This window comes from Stenella coeruleoalba (assembly GCF_951394435.1).
Source record: "Stenella coeruleoalba genome assembly, chromosome: X".
Lineage (NCBI taxonomy): Eukaryota > Metazoa > Chordata > Mammalia > Artiodactyla > Delphinidae > Stenella > Stenella coeruleoalba.
The window spans coordinates 26,025,484-26,045,903 of record NC_137152.1 but is presented as its reverse complement, the minus strand read 5'-3'; the positions used below and the strand labels follow the sequence as shown (position 1 = coordinate 26,045,903).

The following is a 20,420-nucleotide window of genomic DNA, read 5'->3' as shown; positions in this document are numbered from 1 at the left end:
TTATTTGAAATAAGTATATACTGCGAATTGATTACCACAGTAAGTTAACATTCATCACCATAGTTACAAATCTTATAAAAGTTCTCATCACAAGAATAAAAGATTTAATAATCTCTTAGCAACTTTTTTTTAGTTGAAGTTTAGCTGATTTACAATGTTGTGTTAGTTTCAGGTGTACAGCAAAGTGATTCAGATATATAGATATATATATATGTATATGTATTCTTTTTCACATTCTTTTCCATTATAGGTAATTACAAAATATTGCATATACTTTCCTATGCTATACAGTAGGGCCTTGTTGTTTATCTACTTTTATATCTGTTAATCCCATACTCCTAATTTACCCCGCCCCCTTCTCCTTTGGTAACCATAAATTTGTTTTCTATGTCTGTGATTCTACTTCTGTTTTGTAAATAAGTTCATCTGTATCATATTTTTAGATTCCACATATCAGGGATATCATATGATATTTGCCTTTCTCTGTCTGACTTACTCCACTTAGTACGATAATCTCTAGGTCCATCCATGCTGCCATGCAACTTTTAAACATACAGTACAGTATTGTTAACTGTAGTCTCCATGCTGTACGTTATATCCCGTGCAGGACTTATTTATCTTATAACTGGCATTTTGTACTTTTTGACCACCTTTGCTCATTTTGCCCAGCCCCTACCTCTGGCAACCACCAGTCTGTTCTCTGTACCATTTTTCATTCGCACTAAAACTGTGCACAAGGGTTCCCCCTTTTCTTCACGTTCTCACCAACACTTGTTATGTCTTGTCTCTGTTAATAGCCATTCAAACAGATGTGAGGTGATATCTCATTGTGGTTTTGATTTGCATTTCCCTGATGATTAGTGTGATGTCCAGCACCTTTTCATGTACCTGTTGGCCAGTGGTATATCTTTGGTAAAATGTCTAATGGATCTTCTCATTTTTTAATCAGATTGTTTTTTTCTCTTGAGTTGTATGAGTTCTTTATACATTCTGAATATTATCTCCATGTAAGATATATGATTTGCAAATATTTTCTCCCATTCTGTCTTTTTATTTCTCGATGGTTTTGTTTGCTGTACAGAAGCTTTTTATTTGATGTAGTCAGATTATTTTTGCTTTTGTTGCCTTTGCTTTTGGTGTGAACTCAAAAAGTCATCACCAAGACTGAGATCAGGGAGCTTACCCCCTATGTTTTCTTCCAGGAGTTTTCATGGTTTCAGGTCTTACATTCAAGTCTTTAATCCATTTTGAATTGTTTTTCATGTATGGTGTAAGACAGTGGTCCCATTTCATTCTTTTGTATGTGGCTGTGCAGTTTTCCCAACACCATTTACTGAAGAGACTATTCTTTTCGTATTGTATGTTTTTAGCTTGTTTGTTGTAAATTAATTGACCATATGTGTGAGGGTTTATTTATAGGCCCTCTGTTCTGTTCTGTTGATCTATGTGTCTGTTTTTATGCCAATGCCATACCATTTTGACTACTATGGCTTTGTAATACAGTATGAAATCAGGGAGCACGAGTCCTCCTGCTTTGCTCTTCTTTCTCAAGATTGCTTTGGCTCTTCGGGGTCTTTTTTTTTTTGTGGTTCCATACAAATTTTAGGATTTTTTGTTCTATTTCTGTGAAAAATGCCATTGGAATTTTGATTGGGATTGCACTTAATCTGTAGATTGCTTGGGGGTAGTATGGACATTTTAACAATATTAATTCTTCCAGTCAATGAGCATGAAATATCTTTCCATTTGTTTGCATCTTCTTCAATTTCTTTCATCACTGTCTTACTTATAGTTTTTAGTGTACAGGTCTTTCACCGCCTTAAATTTATTCCTAGGTATTTTATTCTTTTTGATGCAATCGTAAGTGGAATTATTTTCTTAATTTCTCTTTGTCGTAGTTTGTTATTAGTGTGTAAAAATGCAACAGATTTTTGTATATTGAGTTTTTATCCTGCAACTTCACTAAATTCATTGAGTTCTAACAGTTTTTTGGTAGAGTCTTCCAGGTTTTCTATGTATGTTATCATGTCATTTGCAAATAGAGATAAATTTACTACTTTCTTTCTGATTTGTGGGCCTTTTATTCTTTTTCTCACCCAGTTATGCTGGCTAGGACTTTCAGCACTATACTGAACAAAAGCGGCAAGAGTAGGCACCCTGGTCTTCTGATCTTAGCAGAAAAGCTTTCAGCTTTTCACCACTGAATATGATGTTAGCTGTGGGCTTGTCATACATGGCCTTCATCATGTTGACATATGTTCCCTCTATGCCCACTCTGTTGAGAGTTTTTATCATGAATGGATGTTGAATTTTGCCAAATGCTTTTTCTTCATCTATTGGGATGATCATATGATTTTCTTTCATTCTATTAATGTGGTATATTTATTCAGTTGTATATGTTGAACCACCCATGCAACCCAGGGATAAATCCCACTTGGTCATGGTGTATGATCCTTTTAATGTACTGTCGAATTTGGTTTGCTAATATTTTGTTGAGAATTTTTGCATCTGTATTCATTAGATGTTGGTCTATAGTTTTGTTGTAGTGTCCTCATCTGGCTTTGGTATCAAAGTGTAATGCTGGCCTTGTAAAATAATTTTGGGGGTGTGATTTCCTCTTCAATTTTTTTGTAAATGTTTGAGAAGGATTCGTGTTCTTTTTTAAATGTTTGGTAGAATTTGCCAGAGAAACCATCTGATTCTGGGCTTTTTTGGGGCGGCGGGGGGGGACTTTTGCTTATAGATTCAATGTCCTTTCTCATTGTTGGTCTGTTCAGAGTTTGTTTCTTCATGATTCAGTCTTGGCAGGTTGTATGTTTCTAGGAATTTATCCATTTCTTCCAGATTATCCAATTTGTTGGCATATAATTGTTTTCAGTAGTCTTACGATCCTTTGTATTTCTATGGTATAAGTTGTACTCACCTCTTCATACATTTCTGATTTTGAGTCCTCTCTCTTTTTCTCTTGGCCAGTTTGTCTAAAGGTCTGTTTTATCTTTTCAAAAAGAAAAAAAAGCGCTTCGTTTCATTGATCTTTTCCATTATCTTTTTCATCTCTATTTCATTTATGTCTGCACTGATCTTTCTTTCCTTCCATTAACTTTGGACTTTGTTCTTCTTTTTCTAGTTCCTTGAGGTGTAAAGTTAGGTTGGTTGTTTGAGACCTTTTTGTTTCTTGATGCAGGCATTTATCTGTATGAACTTCCCTCTCAGAACTGCTTTGCTGCATCCTGTAACTTTTGTTATGTTGTATTTCCATTTTCATTTGTCTCAAGGTAGTTTTTGATTTCTCCTGTGATTTCTTCATCAATCCATTTGTAGTGTGTACAGTAACACATTGGTATGTTATTAAATATTCCCGTATTTGTCAATTTTCCAGTTTTCTTCTTGAAATTGATTTTTGGTTTCATAACACTGTGGTCAGAAAAGATGCTCGATATGATTTCAATCTTCTTAAATTTACTGAGACTTGTTTTGTGGCCCAATATATGATCTATCCTAGAGAATATTCCATCCTAGAGAATGTTCCATGTACACTTAAGAATGTACTCTGCTGTGTTTGGATGGAGTGTTCTGTATGTATGTTAAGTTCATCTGACATAATATATGGTCCCATGCTTCCTTACTGATTTTCTGTCTGGATAACCTATCCATTGATGTACGTGAGATATGGTTAAATCCCCTACTATTATTGTATTGCTATCTATTTTTCCCTTTAGGTCTCTTAATATTTGCTTTATATGTTTAGGTGCCTCTATGTTGGGTGAATAAATACTTACAAATGTTATAGCCTCTTATTGGAATGACCTCTTTATCATTGTTGTAATGCCCTTCTTTGGGTCTTATTTTAGTCGTTGTTTCAAAGTCTATTTTGTTTGATATAAGTGTAGCTACCCCAGGTTTCTTTACATCTTTACATCTGAAGTGACTTTTTTATAGGCCACATAGGGCTAGGTCTTGTTTCTGTTGTTGTTTTGTTTGTTTTTGTTGGAAAGGATTTTCATTAAATTTTCATTTCACAGTTACAGAAAAATTCCAATAGTAAAATAGACTCCTAATATACCCTTTACCTTGATTCACCAAGTGTTAATGTTGCCATATTTGCTTTGTTTCTCTTTCTAAATACACAGATTTATTATCGTTGTTGTTATTATTGCTGACCCATTTCAATATAAGGTTCAGGTCCATGACCCTTTTTTTCTAAGTACTTCATCATTATGTCCTTGAACCCTATCTTCTGGAACCACATTGCACTATATTATCATCTAATTTGTAGCCTATATTTAAATTTCACCAATTGCCTTAATAATTCATAATGTCTTTTATAACTATTACCATATATGTGCATATGTATATATTCCACCCCCACCCCGGAACCTAGGGTCATATGTTGCATTTGTCTTGTGTCTTTCCTTTCCTTTTGTTTTAAGTATAGTTGATTTACAATGTTGTGTTAATTTCTGCTGTACAGCAAAGTGATTCAGTTATACATATATATTTAATATTCTTTTCCATTATGGTTTATCATAGGATATTGAATATAGTTCTCTGTGCTATATACAGTAGGACCTTGTTGTTTATCTATTCCATGTATAATAGCTTACATCTGCTAACCCCAACCTCCCACTCCATTCTTCCACCAACCTCCTCCCCCTTGGCAACCACAAGTCTGTTCCCTATGTCCGTGAGTCTGTTTGTGTTTCTCAGATAGGTTCCTTTGTGTTGTATTTTAGATTCCACATTTAAGTGGTATCATATGGTATTTGTCTTTCTCTTTCTGACTTCACTTAGTATGATAATCTCTAGTTGCACCCATGTTGCTGCAAATGGCACTATTTCGTTCTCTTTTTTATGGCTGAGTAGTATTCCATTGTATATATGTACCATATCTTCTTTATCCATTCCTCTGTTGATGGGCATTTAGGTTGTTTCCATGTCTTGGCTATTGTGAATAGTGCTGCTATGAACACGGGGGTGCATGTACCTTTTTAGATGAGTTTTGCACGGATATATGCCCAGGAGTGGGACTGCTGGATCATGTTCTATTTTTAGTTTTCTGAGGAACCTCTGTACTGTTCTCCATAGTGGCTGCACCACTTTACATTCCCACCAACACTGTAAGCGGGTTCCCTTTTCTCCATGTCTTCTCCAGCATTTGTTATTTGTAGAGTTTTTAATGATGGCCAATTCTGACTGGTGTGTGAGGCAGTATCTCATTGTAGTTTTGATTTGCATTCTCTAATAATTAGCGATGTTGAGCATCTTTTCATGTGCCTCTTGGCCGTTTGTACTTCTTTGGAGAAATGTCTATTTAGGTCTTTTGTCCATTTTTTTTTTTTTACTGGGGTATAGTTGGTCTATAATGTTGTGTTAGTTTCTACTGTACAGCAAAGTGAGTCAGTTATACATGTACATATATCCACTCTTTTTTTAGATTCTTTTCCCATATAGGCCATTACAGAGTACTGAGTTGAGTTCCCTGTACTATACAGTAGGTCCTTATTAGCTATCTATTTTACATATAGTAGTGTGTATGTGACAATTCCAATCTTCTGCCCATTTTTCAGTTGGGTTGTTTTTTTGTTGTTGAGTTGTATGAGCTGTTTGTATATTTTGGAAATTAAGCCCTTGTTGGTTGCATTATTTGCAAATATTTTCTCCCATTCTGTAGGTTGTCTTTTCATTTTGTTTATGGTTTCCTTTGCTGTGCAAAAGCTTGTAAGTTTGATTAGGTCCCATTTGTTTATTTGTTTTTATTTCTATTGCCATGGGAGACTGTAGGTCTTGTTTTTTAATCCATTCAGCTGCTCCATATATTGTGATTGGAAAATTTAGTCCACTTAAAGTAATTTTTGATAGGTGTGTACTTACTGCCAGTTAAAAAATTGTTTGCTGGCTGTTCTGTAGTTCCTCTGTGCCTTTCTTCCTCTTGCTCTCTTCCTTTGTGATTTGATGATTGTAGTGTAATGCTTAGATTCCTTTCTGTTGTTTGTGTATAGGTTTTTGCTTTGTGGTTACCATGAGGCTCAGATACAACATATTTATAACCATCTATTTTAAGTTGATAATACCTAACTTCGAACACATTCTAAAGCTCTACATTTTTACTCTCCTCCCTCTGTTTTATGTTTTTGATGCCACGGTTTACATATTTTTATCTGTGTGTCTATTAACAAATTACTTTGGTTATAGTTATTTTTATTACTTTTGCTTTTTAACCTTCATACTGAATGTATAAGCAGTCAGCCCATCACTATCACAAGATTTGATTATTTTGAATTTAATTATATAATTACCTTTACTTGTGAGGCTTATGCTTTCATGTTTTCCTGTTACTAATTAGCTAGCACCCTTTTGTTTGAGTTTAAAGAAGAAGTCCGTTTTACATTTCTTGTAAGGCTGGTGTAGTGGTGTTTCATTCCTTCAGCTTTTGCTTGTCTGGAAAACTCTCTCTCTCTCCAATTCTGAATGACAACTTTTCTGGATAGAGTCTTCTGGTTGGCAGGTTTTTTTTCCCTTTAAATACTTTGAATATATCATGAAACTCCCTTCTGGCCCGCAAAGTTTCTGCTGAAAAATCTGCTGATGGATTTATGGGGATTCCCTTGTGTGTAACAAGTTGTTTTCCTCTTGCTGCTTTTAAGATTCTCTCATTGTCTTTCACTTGTGAAAGTTTAATTATAATGTGTCTTGGTGTGGGAACCGTCCAGGCTTCCTGGATCTAGAAGTATGTTTCCTCCCTCAGGTTAAGAAAGTTTTTCTGCTTTCTCTCTCTCTTTTCCTTCTAGGACCCTATATTAGGAATATCTGTCTGCTTGATGGTGTCCACTAAGTTCCTTAAGCTATCTTCTCTATCAATCATTCTTTTAAAAATTTTTATTGAAATATTGTTGATTTTTACAATGTTGTGTTTCAGATGTATAGCAAAGTGATTCAGATATATATATATATATATATGTGTTTGTGTGTGTGTATATATATATATAAAATTTTTTTACATCTCTTCCATGATAGGTTATTACAAGATATTGAGTAGCGTTCCCTGTGCTATACAGTAAGTCCTTGCTGGTTATCTATGTTATATATAGTAGCGTGCATCTGCTAATCCCAAACTAATAACCCCCCCCCCCCACTTTTCCCCTTTGGCAACCATAAGTTTGTCTTCTTTCATTTTTCTTTTTCATCCTATGATGGATGAATTCCACTGCCCTGTTTTTGGGTTTGCTCATCCTTTCTTCCAATTCATCTAGTCTGCTGTTGAACCCTTCTATTGTATTTATTGGTTCAGTTAATTGTATCCTTAGCTTTGTGATTTCTATTTGGTACTTTTCTTATAATTCTCTCTCTCTTCCTTGGAATGCTCACTTTAATGCATTGTTTTCCTGACCTTGATGAGCATCTTTAGGGCTGTTATTTTGAATTCTCTATTTGCAAAATACTTATGTCAATTTCTTTACCGTCTTTTTTGAGGTTTCACCTTGTTCTGTTCTTTGGAATGTATTTGTTTTTTCATTTGCCTTGACCTTTGTGTTGGTTTCTATGCATTGGCTATAACAGTAACCTCTGCCATCTTGAAGGCGTGATCTCATGTAGGAGGTGAGCCTTGTTTTTCAACCCTGCCCTACCTCTTGGGCTCTCAAACTTTTTTGATTGTCCAAAGAGGCTTCTTTGTTTTTAGTGGCGCTGAGTAGTTAGTTGAGGGTTTGCCCAGACCTGTCAGTGTTCCAATGGGGAGGATTTCAGTCAGCACTTAGATGCAAGATGATTGGAAGGCTGACCCCCCGCCCCGGCAATAGCTTTTAAAGGATGTAAATAGACCTCTTTCAGGGAAAAAGTGGGAGATGTAAACGTTTCTGTATGCCCCCTCTGCACTGAGCTCTGGGGAGATGCTAGCTATTTAAAAACTGTTCTTTTGGTATGCTACCATTCCATTGAACCTGTGACATAAACCGTGCTGGCCACCAGATGTGTGCACAAGCTCCTTTATGGGAGATACCAATGACCTGGAGTGAGGCAGCAGAGTGGGAAGATGGCACTGGCTGGCCTGGCCTGCACGATCTCTAGAGAGAGAGTACTTAAGTCAGCCCCTGTATATGTGTGTTAAATGAGTAAGAAGCCTGCCTCTTCAGGCTGAGGCTTGTAAGTTATAAACAAACAAAGAGGACTGTTTCATGGAAAGACTGGATGCATTCCAGTCTGCTGCCTCTAAGCTGTGCACTTGGCAGCAGGGGTTGGGGGAGGCGGGGTTAGCCTTGTTGAGTCCATGTGAGCCCTTTAAGTACTGTCTCTTAGTTCCATAGCCTTGTGGATCTCTCTCACGGATGCAAGGCCCACTGACTGCAAAGTTAGTTAGGGGTTTGTGGAGCCCAAAACTTTACTCCTCAGGGAGAAGCTACTAGTTGAGAGTTCTTTCCTGGTTGTGTGTCATCATGCCAGGGATGGGGTTTACAGCAAGACTGTCTCAGGATCTCCTACCTGTTTCTTTTAAATTAATTTTTATTGGCATCTAGATGACTTACGATGTTGTGTTAGGTGTACAGCAAAGTGAATCAGTTATAGATATACATGTATCCGTTCTTTTTTAGCTCTTTTCCCAGATAGGTCATTTTAGAGTATTGAGTAGAGTTCCCTGTGCTATACAGTAGGTCCTTATTAGTTATCTATATTTTATATATAGTATATTTTATATATAGTAGTGTGTATGTCTTCCGATTATTTTCTCCCCTGGTAACCCTAAGTTTGTTTTCTACATCTCCTACCCGTTTTGATGGGGGCTTTTTTTCTGTTTGTTTGTCCAACATATAGGAGTCACTCAGCTAGTTCTTGAATTTCTTTGAGAGGGATCTGTGCGTGGGGGGGGAATTCAGGATCTTCCTATGTTGTCATCTTGATTCAGAACCTCAGGCTAAATTGCTCAAATGGGGAAGAAAGTGAGCAAGACTTAGGCCTTGCCTTTAAGGAAGTTAAGCTCTAGGGAGAAGAAACAAAGTGTAATAACGAAGACAGAATAAATTAATTAATTACAGGATATAATAATGCATGATCAAGTTCCCCAAAAAGACGAGTGAAAACGATGGTACATTTCAGGTTAAGAAGACATCGCGCACAGGGTCGGAGATGGCTGACAGCGTGGATTAGTGAAACGGCATGGTACGTGTGCACGAGCACTGCGGGCTGCAAATGGAGGCGGGGGATCATGTTTGAAGACAGTGAAAAACTGGGCGCTAGAGGAAGGTGAGTCTACCTTTGAATTTGAACACCATGCTAAGGAGTATGGACTTGAGGCAAACAGGACCCATAAAAAAGGGAGAAGAATAATTAATATACAATCTGAATGTCAGGGAGGAACGAGAGCCTAAAGACAGAGAAACCAGTTAGGGGAGTATTCATATTGTCTGTTCCACCATGAGGGCTACAAGTCTTTCTCTTGTTTTGTTTGTTTATGCAAAGCAAAACAGACTGACCTTGATGACTGGAGAGGTGTTGGTGGGGCTTGGCTCAAGAAGGAAGGTAAGTAAGGGGTGGTTTTAGAGGTAATGAATATGTTTAGTACCTTGGCTGTGAGGATGGTATCACGGGGTATACATATGTCCAAACTTATCATAATGTAGGTAAAGGGGGAAAAAAGTGTGGAAAATGACTGCCTTTGTACAGTTTAGAAATTCTGGAGGTTGATCGCAAATTTTAGATTGTTGCGGGGCTTTTTTGGTTTTATCCAGAAAATACTCACTCACTCAGGAGAGAGGTCTAGGCTGACAATCTTGAGAAGAACCTTGAAGCGATGCACTGAGGGGACACAACCTCACCTATGCGGTCAGGTGGCATACATACTTAGCCTGAATCCAATCATGAGTAAACAAGCAGGCAATGCAAAGTGAGAAACATTTTACAAAACAACTGGCCTGACCTCTTCTGAAATGTCAGTGTCATGAAAAAATCTGAAGAGGCTAGGGAAGTGTTCTAGACTCCTTAGGAGAGTAAAAAAAAAAAAAAGGGAGAAAAGGCAACTAGATGCAAAGCATGACCTTTCACTGGCTCCTGAGTGAAAAACCCAAAAAGCTAGAAAGAATATTATTGGCAGAATGGGGGATATTGCAATTTAAATTAGACAATAGGACTGTATTGCTGTTTACTTCCTGAGTGTGATTAGGTTGAAGTGTTACTAAGTATGCAACGTAATCATTAAAACTATACAGGCACATAAAATATACATGAGTATCTATGCAGGATATATAAAGATGTTTGTGAATAGATGTTGAGTTAACTGCAGTTCTGCCCTAAGTTTGAAATTGTTCTAAATAAGAAGCTAAGAGTAAAATATAAAAGAATGATAGATTGGGTAGAAGAAGTTAAGGGAGTCAGAGATAAGCTGTTGGGAAGATAGACTTTGTTCACTTCTAACAGAATGTGAGCTTCATTAGGACATCGTCCCATTTTAAAAGACGTACAGAACGCACATATGGTACCCAGAGACTTACCAGTGGTATTTCATGGTTTGAGGAAACACTCCAACTCATTAGATCACCCAGTATGACTTCACCCATATTTCTCTTTAAAAAGTCTTGGGGTTATATATTAAAAGAATGCAACTCTCTACCAGAAAATGGTTCAGCAAATCCCAGCCCTATCACATCCCAGCGCTTCAAAGCACGAGGATACACACTGCATTTATTTCAACACCTGTGTGCATCCTGCAAGAAGATGGTCTTTTTTTTCTTCTTTATGGTGAAGAAAAAAAAGTCACCTTTGAATTCACTCTTTTCATCCAGAAAACAAACTTATTAACAAACAACAGAGCCTATCCATTTTACAGTGGCAAGTCATCTCTTTCTTAGCCTAACTCGGCCACTGGAGAAAGCAAGCACTTCTGTTCTTGCATTCAGTTCTGCCACGATCCTCTCAGCTCCACGGCCTGACGTGGACTTTAATTTGGGTGCTTTCATAGGCACGCTGCCTCTTTGCCAGTGTTGACAGGCCTAAATAATTAATGTTTCTAAGCACCGAGGGCTCTGAATCTCACCACTCAAGTACGTGACTTCGTCTCACAGGCTTTGCTTACTTCAAAAAAAGGCAAAATCCTGCAGTAGGCGTTAACAACAGAGGTACTAGAGCTCAGTTATTTTTGGAATTCACAGACTTTACAAAGGCATATAATATTCTGTCATATATATGCTGCGCTATCACTTACAGTCCCAACAGGCCATTAGCTTGACTCAGATCTCATGTGGAGAAAGAGAATCTGATGCCCTAAATCACTGAGGTGTGGTAAAGCTGGGAAAACAACTCCAAACAAACATTTCCTCTTCCTTCAGAAAAATGCAAGCTGGCTTTTCTACAAGCTTTGATTTCTCTAATCTCAGTGCCCTCATGCACCCTCGTCAACTTCTTGAGGAACCTTTCTCCTTTCCCAGCAACCCTGGCCCCTCCATGATCTCCATGTATATCAGCTGCCGCTCACTGGGAGGCTACCTCTTAGACACAGGCGTCACTGCAAAGTGTTTTACTTTGGGGAATTTTCCTGACCATGGTCCCCATCCTCCACCATAAAATGCACTCATACCTTTCCTTTTTGTCCCATCAAGTCGGATTAGGCACCTCACCTCTCTATATTCTACTCTCACGGAAGATCCTAAGTATAAAATGAATTCTTCGACACACCATGGGACCAGGCAACAGTCAGTGTGACTCAAGGAGTCCCAGGTCTCTTCCTTTCTGTGAGGTAAGAGGGTCAAGTAAACCCAGTTTAGGACCCAGGAAAAAGCAAGCATAGAGCATGCTGGGCCTCACGAGAGGAGGGGGACAGAGCAAGTATTTGTGGCCTTCATAAAACCCCCTATTGTCTAGCCTAGCACAACAAGAAAAACCAGTAAGCAGATGGCCGGCAACCACCTGTCATGGTCCTTTTAACAATGGCTTCATTACCCCTGCAAAATGCTTTACTTGTTCTGACCTTTTATTTGCCTCATGAACTCCAGTTTTCTTGGAACCCGTCCTAGGCAGAGAAGACTACTGAAGAACACCACCAGACCTGGCTGACCATTTGGTCTACACACATCTCCGCCCTCAGTGTTACTTGATAATTTCCATTAGGGTCTAAAGACCCTTTCTCTCCTCAAGCCACACTCATTTCCAAGATTACCTGACCTTTTATTTCCGTGAAAAGACAGACCTCTCCAACTTGCCTTCTCTTAGCCACTTCTGAGGAAGCATTTTCAGCTACTGCGCTTCCGGTGATCCACTGAGCTGTAATTTATTTTCATTTCGACTGAGCCCTTTTCGGCATTTTGACCTCCGGCACTCATCTCCTTCCCGAAACCTAGGCCTGCCTGTGTGGCTGAGCCACACACTGACTCCATTCTGTCAGCTCCATCCTGGGCACACAGGCCTGCCTCCTCCCTCCCCTTTCCGTGTGACGGACTGTGCCCAAGCCAGACAAGTTCCCTGTCAGCTTTTTATCCTTACCTTCATCTGATACAAAAACTGGAAGAATGCCCGTTGCTGGCGCAGATGGTTAATGGGCCTGAGACCACCCCACCCGCCCCCGCCCAGAGGGGAGGAGAAAGCCCCAGTTTCCAGCCGTGCATACATGCTTTGGCCCCTTTAAGTCCCCCTGTACCCCTTTCGGTGGCAGGGGATCACCGTCCACCTGCTGCCGCGCACAATAAACTTCCTAATTGTACTTTAAGGAGTTGCCTGCTTCGTTTTTTGGTCTTGGAGGCTATTATTCAGTAATCCCTCTTCGGTAACCTTTCCAACACTACTCCCCACTCCTTCACTACCCCATCACCCAAAGGGAGGTCTTCCCCGAGGCGCTGTATCCAAGCACCTTTCTTATGTATTTCTCATCTCACGCCTTGCAGCTATCAATTCTGTGGAGTTCACTCTCAGATCTCTCCGGACTGTCCGTTTACCCCCTCCTAAAACAAACACAGTGTTTCCACATTCAAAAGGATCATTATCTTCTTCCAACCAAATCCTCTCCCCTCATTGCCTTTCCTTACATTTTCCAGTCAGTCCCCTGGCCTTGGGTACTCTATTTTCAAATAAGTCCCATAACTTGGCCTTTGCGATTGCCTCCTAACGAGTCTTTCAACCTGTAAAAGTTTTATTTTTACTTTGGGGCAGATAAAACTGCCGGAGTACATCTTTTTAGCTATTTCTCACCTGCTAAATGATTTTCAGAGGCTCCCTGACACCGACCACACACCTCTCTGCCCAATATTCATGTCACTATAATGTGACCCCAACCTTCCTCTGCAGCCTTCCTTCCTCCCCGACCCCACCTCCTGCTTGGACCCTATCTAACTGGACCAGTGGCTCCTTCCTGCCCTTGGCCCAAGGCCCTCATCTCTACATCTTCAGTTATGCTATACCTTCTTCAACATATGCTCAGTTCCTACTCCATCCTTCAAAACCCTTCACAAATATCAATTCGTCGAAAAGCCTTCTCTGATCTCCGAAATGAACGAAACTTTAGTACCACGTTGCCTTGTTCTAACTGAATAGCCAGTCCTTTGCGGGCTAGGACTATGTCTTTCATCTTCGTACCCCAAAGGCATTTATGACAATCCCTTGTCCGGAACCGATATTAGATAATTTAGCAGATGATTTAAACCTCTGAGCAAACAGTTCACCATTTCCAGACCTTAGGAGAGAACAAAATCCAGGAGTAGCTGAGACAGACACTTACCCATGGATTCCGAAGTTTGACTGCCCACCACCCGGAGCAGCATCGGCTGGCTGCTGTCTGACCTCTGAAGAGACGTAGAAGGAGAGGACGCCGTTGTACCATTCACCTTGGCCTCTGCCTGGGGCTGAGGCATTCAAAAGAAAAGAGAATTATTTTTCATAATAAAACACGCAAACAAATATATACCTATTACAGACACTCAAAACTCAGAAATTACGACTTTTCCTACTTAGAAACCTCCCAAAGATGGTTACATTTGGGAAATTTCACTGTTGATAAGATCCATGGATACTGTCTGTGTACCTGAATTGTACCCCCTTCTAAGTTTGAAATACATTACAGCTATGGTGGAATACGATATAGAAAATGATTAGCCTAAATAACTGAAAGATTTAGAAGGTCATGTGAGAATGGTGAAACCATATGAGACCACAAAAATGTAGTGGAGAATTCTTATTTTTGTGAAGTATTAAAGAACAAGATGGAGAGAACATATCTCAAATTTTTAAATTCCCAGAAAGCCAGGACTGTGTGCAGGTGGGGCCTTCCACAATGCATATCCTGCTATATTTTCAATGGAGACTTAAAAAAATTATGTTTTAGGGATTATCAAAAGAAAAAACCCAAAGGTATACCAGAAAATAAGACTAATTGGAAAAAAAAAAAAAAAAAAAAAAGAGTTCCGGGCTTCCCTGGTGGCGCAGTGGTTGAGAGTCTGCCTGCCGATGCAGGGGACGCGGGTTCGTGCCCCGGTCCGGGAAGATCCCACATGCCGCGGAGCGGCTGGGCCCGTGAGACATGGCCGCTGGGCCTGCGCATCTGGAGCCTGTGCTCGGCAACGGGAGAGGCCACAGCAGTGAGACGCCCGCATGCCGCAAAAAAAAAAAAAAAAAAAAGAGTTCCATTTCAAGAGGTAAAATTTTCACTTTGAGGTAACTAGTGGAAACCTTACTGTATTTTTTTTCCCAAGATGAATTTTAAATCAGTCAAATAAAAGACATTTTTGTAGGAAACAGTCTGGAACAACTATAAAATGACATGCTAGTCGTTCCTCCTCTTCTTATATCCCTTGATATCTAGCACTTTGCTAGGCACATACTAAGTAATTAACAAATCAATGCTTATTACAGTTCTGAAAAGGACTCGGAGTTCTTAGTGTTTAGTTTGAAGAGGGGAAAATGATGTTTTGTAAATATCCCATGTTACAGAGAGGTGGCTCTCACTTGCTCCAGCAGCTGCCTTAGCCTATGTAACTGTGATTCCAGCTGTTTATTGTGGTCTTCCAGGATTTGCATCCTGGCTTCCAGGCGGCCTTTGTGTTGACGCAGTAGCTTGGCCTCAGCAATGAGCTCAGCATCCCGGGGACTCTGGGGAGAGGTGGGCATCATTTCAGGAGGGGACGGCAGTGGGGATAGGCCTTTATGTTCATGCTGCTGCTTGAGACGATCATATTCTGCTTGCAGATTCCTGTTCGGCATCAAAGAAGTGGAAAAGAAAAGAAAAAGGAAAATTGAATATCATCACCAGATTTCTTATACAATGGCAGAGAGATACATCTGACCACCACCAAACACAATAGCAAGCAAAAGGGAGGCACTTAATGAATGGTTTTTATGACGACGATTTTAGTGATGCTAAAAAAACAAAATAAAATTTGAAGCGTCTGCCCGGAATATGTGAGGGGGAGATGCTTTTCAATCTTCTATACTCAAAGCCTTATGAGTGCTATGTTTACATAATTAAGCAGCAAAGGAGTTAATCATTTTGTAAATATTTCCTAATACTGTCATGAGATTACAATTCTTATACCTCTGTCAACACTTCGCTTTGCTTAAAAAAACATCAAATATTTTCAACAGCAACGTGCAAGAACATAGTAAGAGTGTACCCATGTACCCACCACAGCATTTAACATTTGCCATATTTTCTTCAAATTTCTTTGAAGAAATAAAATATGACAGTTACAGCTGAAGCTTCCCCACAGATTCTCCTTACTATGATATCAGTTCCCCGCTCACCAATGCCCCCAAGGAGATAATGCCATCCTGAGTTCCACGACCATCATTACCACGAATGCATCCACAAATACTGGCTTGCTGAGATTCGGCTTTTTCGACTCTACATAAATGGCCATTTCACGTGATTCAATCTAATAGCATTATTTTGCATGTTCTTAAACTTTATGTTTAAGAACTCTGTTGAAGCATGTACATACCATTGTAAGAGTTGCTTTTTGCCTTCAACACCGTTTTGGAGATTTATCCATGCTGATACATAATAGTTCATGATTTTAACGGCTGTAAGGTTATTATTCTGCTGCTTGAATATGCCAACAACATTCTCCTGTCAATGAACATTTAGGTTGTTTCCAACTTGTCACTATTACAAAGAGTGACGCAATGAACTTCTGTCTACCTGTCTCCTTGGATACCTGTTTAAGAGATTCTTTACAGAATATATGTAGATGTAAAATTGCTGGGTTCTAGCAACATCTTCAACATTGCTACAGATCACCAAACTGCTCTCCTAAGAGATTTTATACCTATTTACTCTCCCACCAGTAGTGAGTGAGATTTTCCATTTGGTCACATCTTCATCAAATACTTGGTGTTACCAAACATTTAAGTTTTGGTTGATGGGTATATTTTAATGAGCACATCTCTGACTACTGGTGAGGCTGAACTTTTTCTGTTTTGGCCGTACCGCGTGGCTTGTGGGATCTTAGTTCCCTGACCAGGGATCGAACCCACGTCCTTTGGCAGTGAAAGCACAGAGCCCTAACCACTGGACCGCCAGGGAATTCCCCGAGGCTGAACTTGTTTTATGTTAGTTGGCTTTTCATGTTTCCTTACCCATTTCCCTACTGGGTTGTCTTTGTCTTATTCACGTTCTGGGTATGTTCGAGATGCTTATCCTTTGCCAGTTATATGCACAGCAGATATTATCTCCTACACATATCTTAGCATAGCTGACCTTTAACTTTATTCTTGGCATCTTATTGTACAACAGTTTTTAATTTCAAAACACTCCTCCATGTTTCCTGCTTTTTATGTTTTAAGAAAATCTTCCTTACACCTACATTTTAAAGTTCAAAATTTTGTTTTTCACAGTTAGGACTTTATGCAGACTCTTTTATGTTTGGTGTGAACATAAACTCTAATTTTACTATCCCCACATAGACAAGTTATTAAGCCAGCCCCACTCATTGTGTAGGCCACCTTTTGCCCACTGATTTCTATGGCATTTATATAATACATCAAACATCCATAAATACACAAGTGTACTTCTGAGCTCTCTAGTCTCTGCTGTTGGTTTATCTGTCTGTCCCTGTGCAATTCCACACTATGGCTTTAAATACATTGTCTGTCTGGTAGGCCATCTTGCTCCCACTTTGTTTTGTCTTAAAAATTTTCTTAGACTTCTCTGATCATCCCTATGATTTTAGTGTCAAGATTTCATATTTCAGGAAAATCCTTGTTGAAATTCCGGGTTTCACTTACAATGACTGTATAGATTAAAATGGGAAGAGCTGACTCCGTGTTATTGAGTCTTCATATCCAGGAATATGGTGAAGCTCTTCAGTTATTCTAGTCTCCTTTTATGTCCATTAACAATGTCCTGGGACTTCCCTGGTGGTGCAGCGGTTAGGAGTCTGCCTGCCAATGCAGGGGGCACGGGTTCAAGCCCTGGTCCGGGAAGATCCCCCATGCCGCGGAGCAACTAAGCCCATGCACCACAACTACTGAGCCCACGTGCCACAACTACTGAAGCCTGCCTGCCTAGCTAGAGCCTGTGCTCTGCAACAAGAGAAGCCACCGCAATTAGAAGCCTGCACACTGCAAGGAAGAGTAGCCCCTGCTCACCGCAACTAGAGAAAGCCCGTGCGCAGCAACGAAGACCCAACACAGCCAAAATTAAATAAATTTTAAAAAAACAGGGCTCCCCTGGTGGCGCAGTGGTTGAGGGTCCACCTGCCAATGCAGGGGACGCAGGTTTGTGCCCCGGTCCGGGAAGATCCCACATGCTGCCGAGCGGCTGGGCCCGTGAGCCATGGCCGCTGAGCCTGCGCGTCCAGAGCCTGTGCCCCGCAACGGGAGAGGCCACAACAGTGAGAGGCCCGCGTACCGCAAAAACCAAACAAACAAAAAACAACAAAAACAAAGTTCTGTAACTTCCTGTGTTTTTCCTCTAGCTTTTAGGTTGAATGCTTAAATCATTTTTCTTATTTTTATGCTTTTTAATAAATACACATAGGGGTATAGATTTCCTTCTTGCTTTAGAATTGCTGAGAATACAATTCCAACGGAGGACACCTGTTATTTGATACCCAGCAAATGAGCAGAACTCTATACCTTTCTTCCAGTTACGATGAATACCAAAATAAGATGACGGATTTCTGTGGCTCACAGATGCTGTTTCATCGGGTTAGAGAATGTCCTATCCACAAATGTGGGAGATGTCTGTCTATGAGAAAAGACGTGAGAGGCAAGTGGCGGGCAGGCAGAAGAGTTTTCCCATCGTCCCTCGGGGATGGCACGTCTTCCGAAATGCCTAGTTTCAAAAATGCTGGATCTCTGCACCGAAGATGATTTTATTTCAATCCAATCTATTTTTGTTTTTGGCTTGTCTTTTGTTTAAAGCTCTACCCTGGACCTAACGTTACAAGTTTTCTAGGAATTTGTTTAAAGTCATACAGGAAAATCAATCTATGATCTTTTTCATTTACAGGAATATAGTATCCTATCTGTATTGATTGAAATCCTATCTGCTGTCAATCTTCAAGGAGAGTTATATGTGCAGTTTGTTTCATAGCCATCTACTTTGACAAAGCAGTAATAAGAAGAAATTCATCAAAATAAGTTTACCCTCAGCCAGATTGTACACATAGGTCCTCTGGGTGTGAACCACCATAAGCAGTTGTTCACATTAATTAAATCCAATTTCTGGCCGCTTAACTGACAATCATCGAAATGTTTCCGTGAACCTGAAGCAGCATCCAATGTTCACAAGGTTTCATTTGATAGGAATTATCTTCTATTTTTTTTCCCTTGAAGTGTTCACTAAAAGAAATCCACCTTCATTGAAATGTCCCAGTTGGTAACACCTTTTTATGTAGAATCCTATTCAAGACTTTTCTTTCTACCAGAGTGGGTCATCCACGATGCTCTTTTTGAAAACATTGTTTTTAGACATGGACTTCAGGACAGTACAACAAACGATTACTATCCTCCCACTTACTTTTCACAAAGTTACTGACAGGAGACCACCTTTTCCAGAGACGTCTTTCTCTGGGTCTAGTTTCCCACAGAGCTCTCCTTTACTGAGTTATTTCTAAGTGCCCTTGTTCAGAAACCATGGTTTAATACACACAAGACACTGCACTTCTGTTTCTTATGCTTTCCACTGAAAAACAGAAAAAGCTCATTTGAATCAGCCAGGGCTTCCCAAAGCTGAGCTGTAAAGAATACCAATTGCTCTACATAGGCCTTTCTTGCCTTCCCAGATGTTTGAAATTTCTCTCGGGAGACCATTTCCTTAAAGACCCACATCATTCTTCAGTTTTGGAAGATTCTCGGCTCTTATCGCTTCAAATGTTGCTTCTCTGCCATTTCCTCCATTCTCTCTTCTGAAACTCGTACTAGGTGTATGTTAGAGTCTTGTGGTCAATTCCCCATCTTTCTTTAATTGCTTATTTAATATTTATCTGTTCTTCTTAGTGCTGTGCATAGTAAAGTCCTCAGCAGCATCTTTTCAATTCCTTATCTTCCCTGACTGGGTCCAGCCTAGAATTTACCCTGTCTATTGAGTTCAGTAGCTTCAATGATGATAGTTTTTAATTTCCAAAGATGTCTTTTCCAGATCCATCTGTACTTCATCAATTTCTGTTTTTTAATTTATTTTAATAAATGGTATTTCCTTATTTATGTCTTTCATAAATGGTATTTCCTTATTTATGTCTTTGAGCGTACTTACAATCTTTGTTGGACCGTTTTATTTTATTTTCGTCTAGGCTTAATTCATCATCTGATGGCCAGTTTGCGGGGGCTATCTCAAGTCTGCGTGTGTTTTGGATTTTGGTTTGGAGACATTTTGAAAGGGATACAGTGTGTTTTCTGCTATATTTCGTGTTCTCCATTCTATTTCTCTCTCCTTGTGAACTGACAGTTCTCTGTGAAGTGGTTTTATGGCTGTTTCCACTCAGGCAGCAGGGTCTCAGGGCCTCTAGTCTAGGGCTAGATCTTATATTGGTAGTTTGAAGCTCCTACATTGAGTGATATGAATGCAGTTATTGCTAATTTCATCACCAGGCAGCATGGTTCAGGTCCTGGCTTCAAGGCTGTGATGCTCCCCTTTCTCAGCCATACTTCTCACTTCTTCCCTAGGTTCTATGCATTAGGTCCATGGCTACATACATATAAGCTGTAGTCCCCTGCTGCAGTCCAAATGGTTCTCTTTTTCATTTTCCTTTCAAATATAAGTGAGTATGTGTCTGTCTCTCTCCAGGTGTGTTTTGGCAGGACCCTGATTTCAAATCTGGCTCTGAGCCCTGACCTGGTGAGGAGAATTTTAATTCCTGTTATTCCAACAGGAGTTGAAAGTCCACTGACCAGCGTGTGAGCCCCACACACTGCTCACCACGTCCTGCACTCCCCCTCCCCCCAACTCCCCATTTCTGGTCCACAGAAATGTTCATCTTGTTTTCAAGCCCAACTATGGCTTTTAAATTTTT

General features: G+C 39.8%; 1 protein-coding gene across 24 annotated transcripts in view; it reads right to left on the bottom strand.

Annotated features, from left to right (window-relative positions):
* The window catches only part of DMD (dystrophin), a 2,843,071-nt gene that overhangs the window by 21,505 nt on the left and 2,801,146 nt on the right, over positions 1 to 20,420 (bottom strand). For all 24 annotated transcript variants that reach the window (XM_079909736.1, XM_079909735.1, XM_079909718.1 and 21 more), the window contains 2 exons: positions 14,914 to 15,157; positions 13,691 to 13,814 (listed from right to left, as the gene is read on the bottom strand). In XM_079909736.1, the coding sequence (XP_079765862.1) occupies positions 13,691 to 13,814; positions 14,914 to 15,157 (368 nt within the window). The remainder of the gene's footprint in view (positions 1 to 13,690; positions 13,815 to 14,913; positions 15,158 to 20,420) is intronic.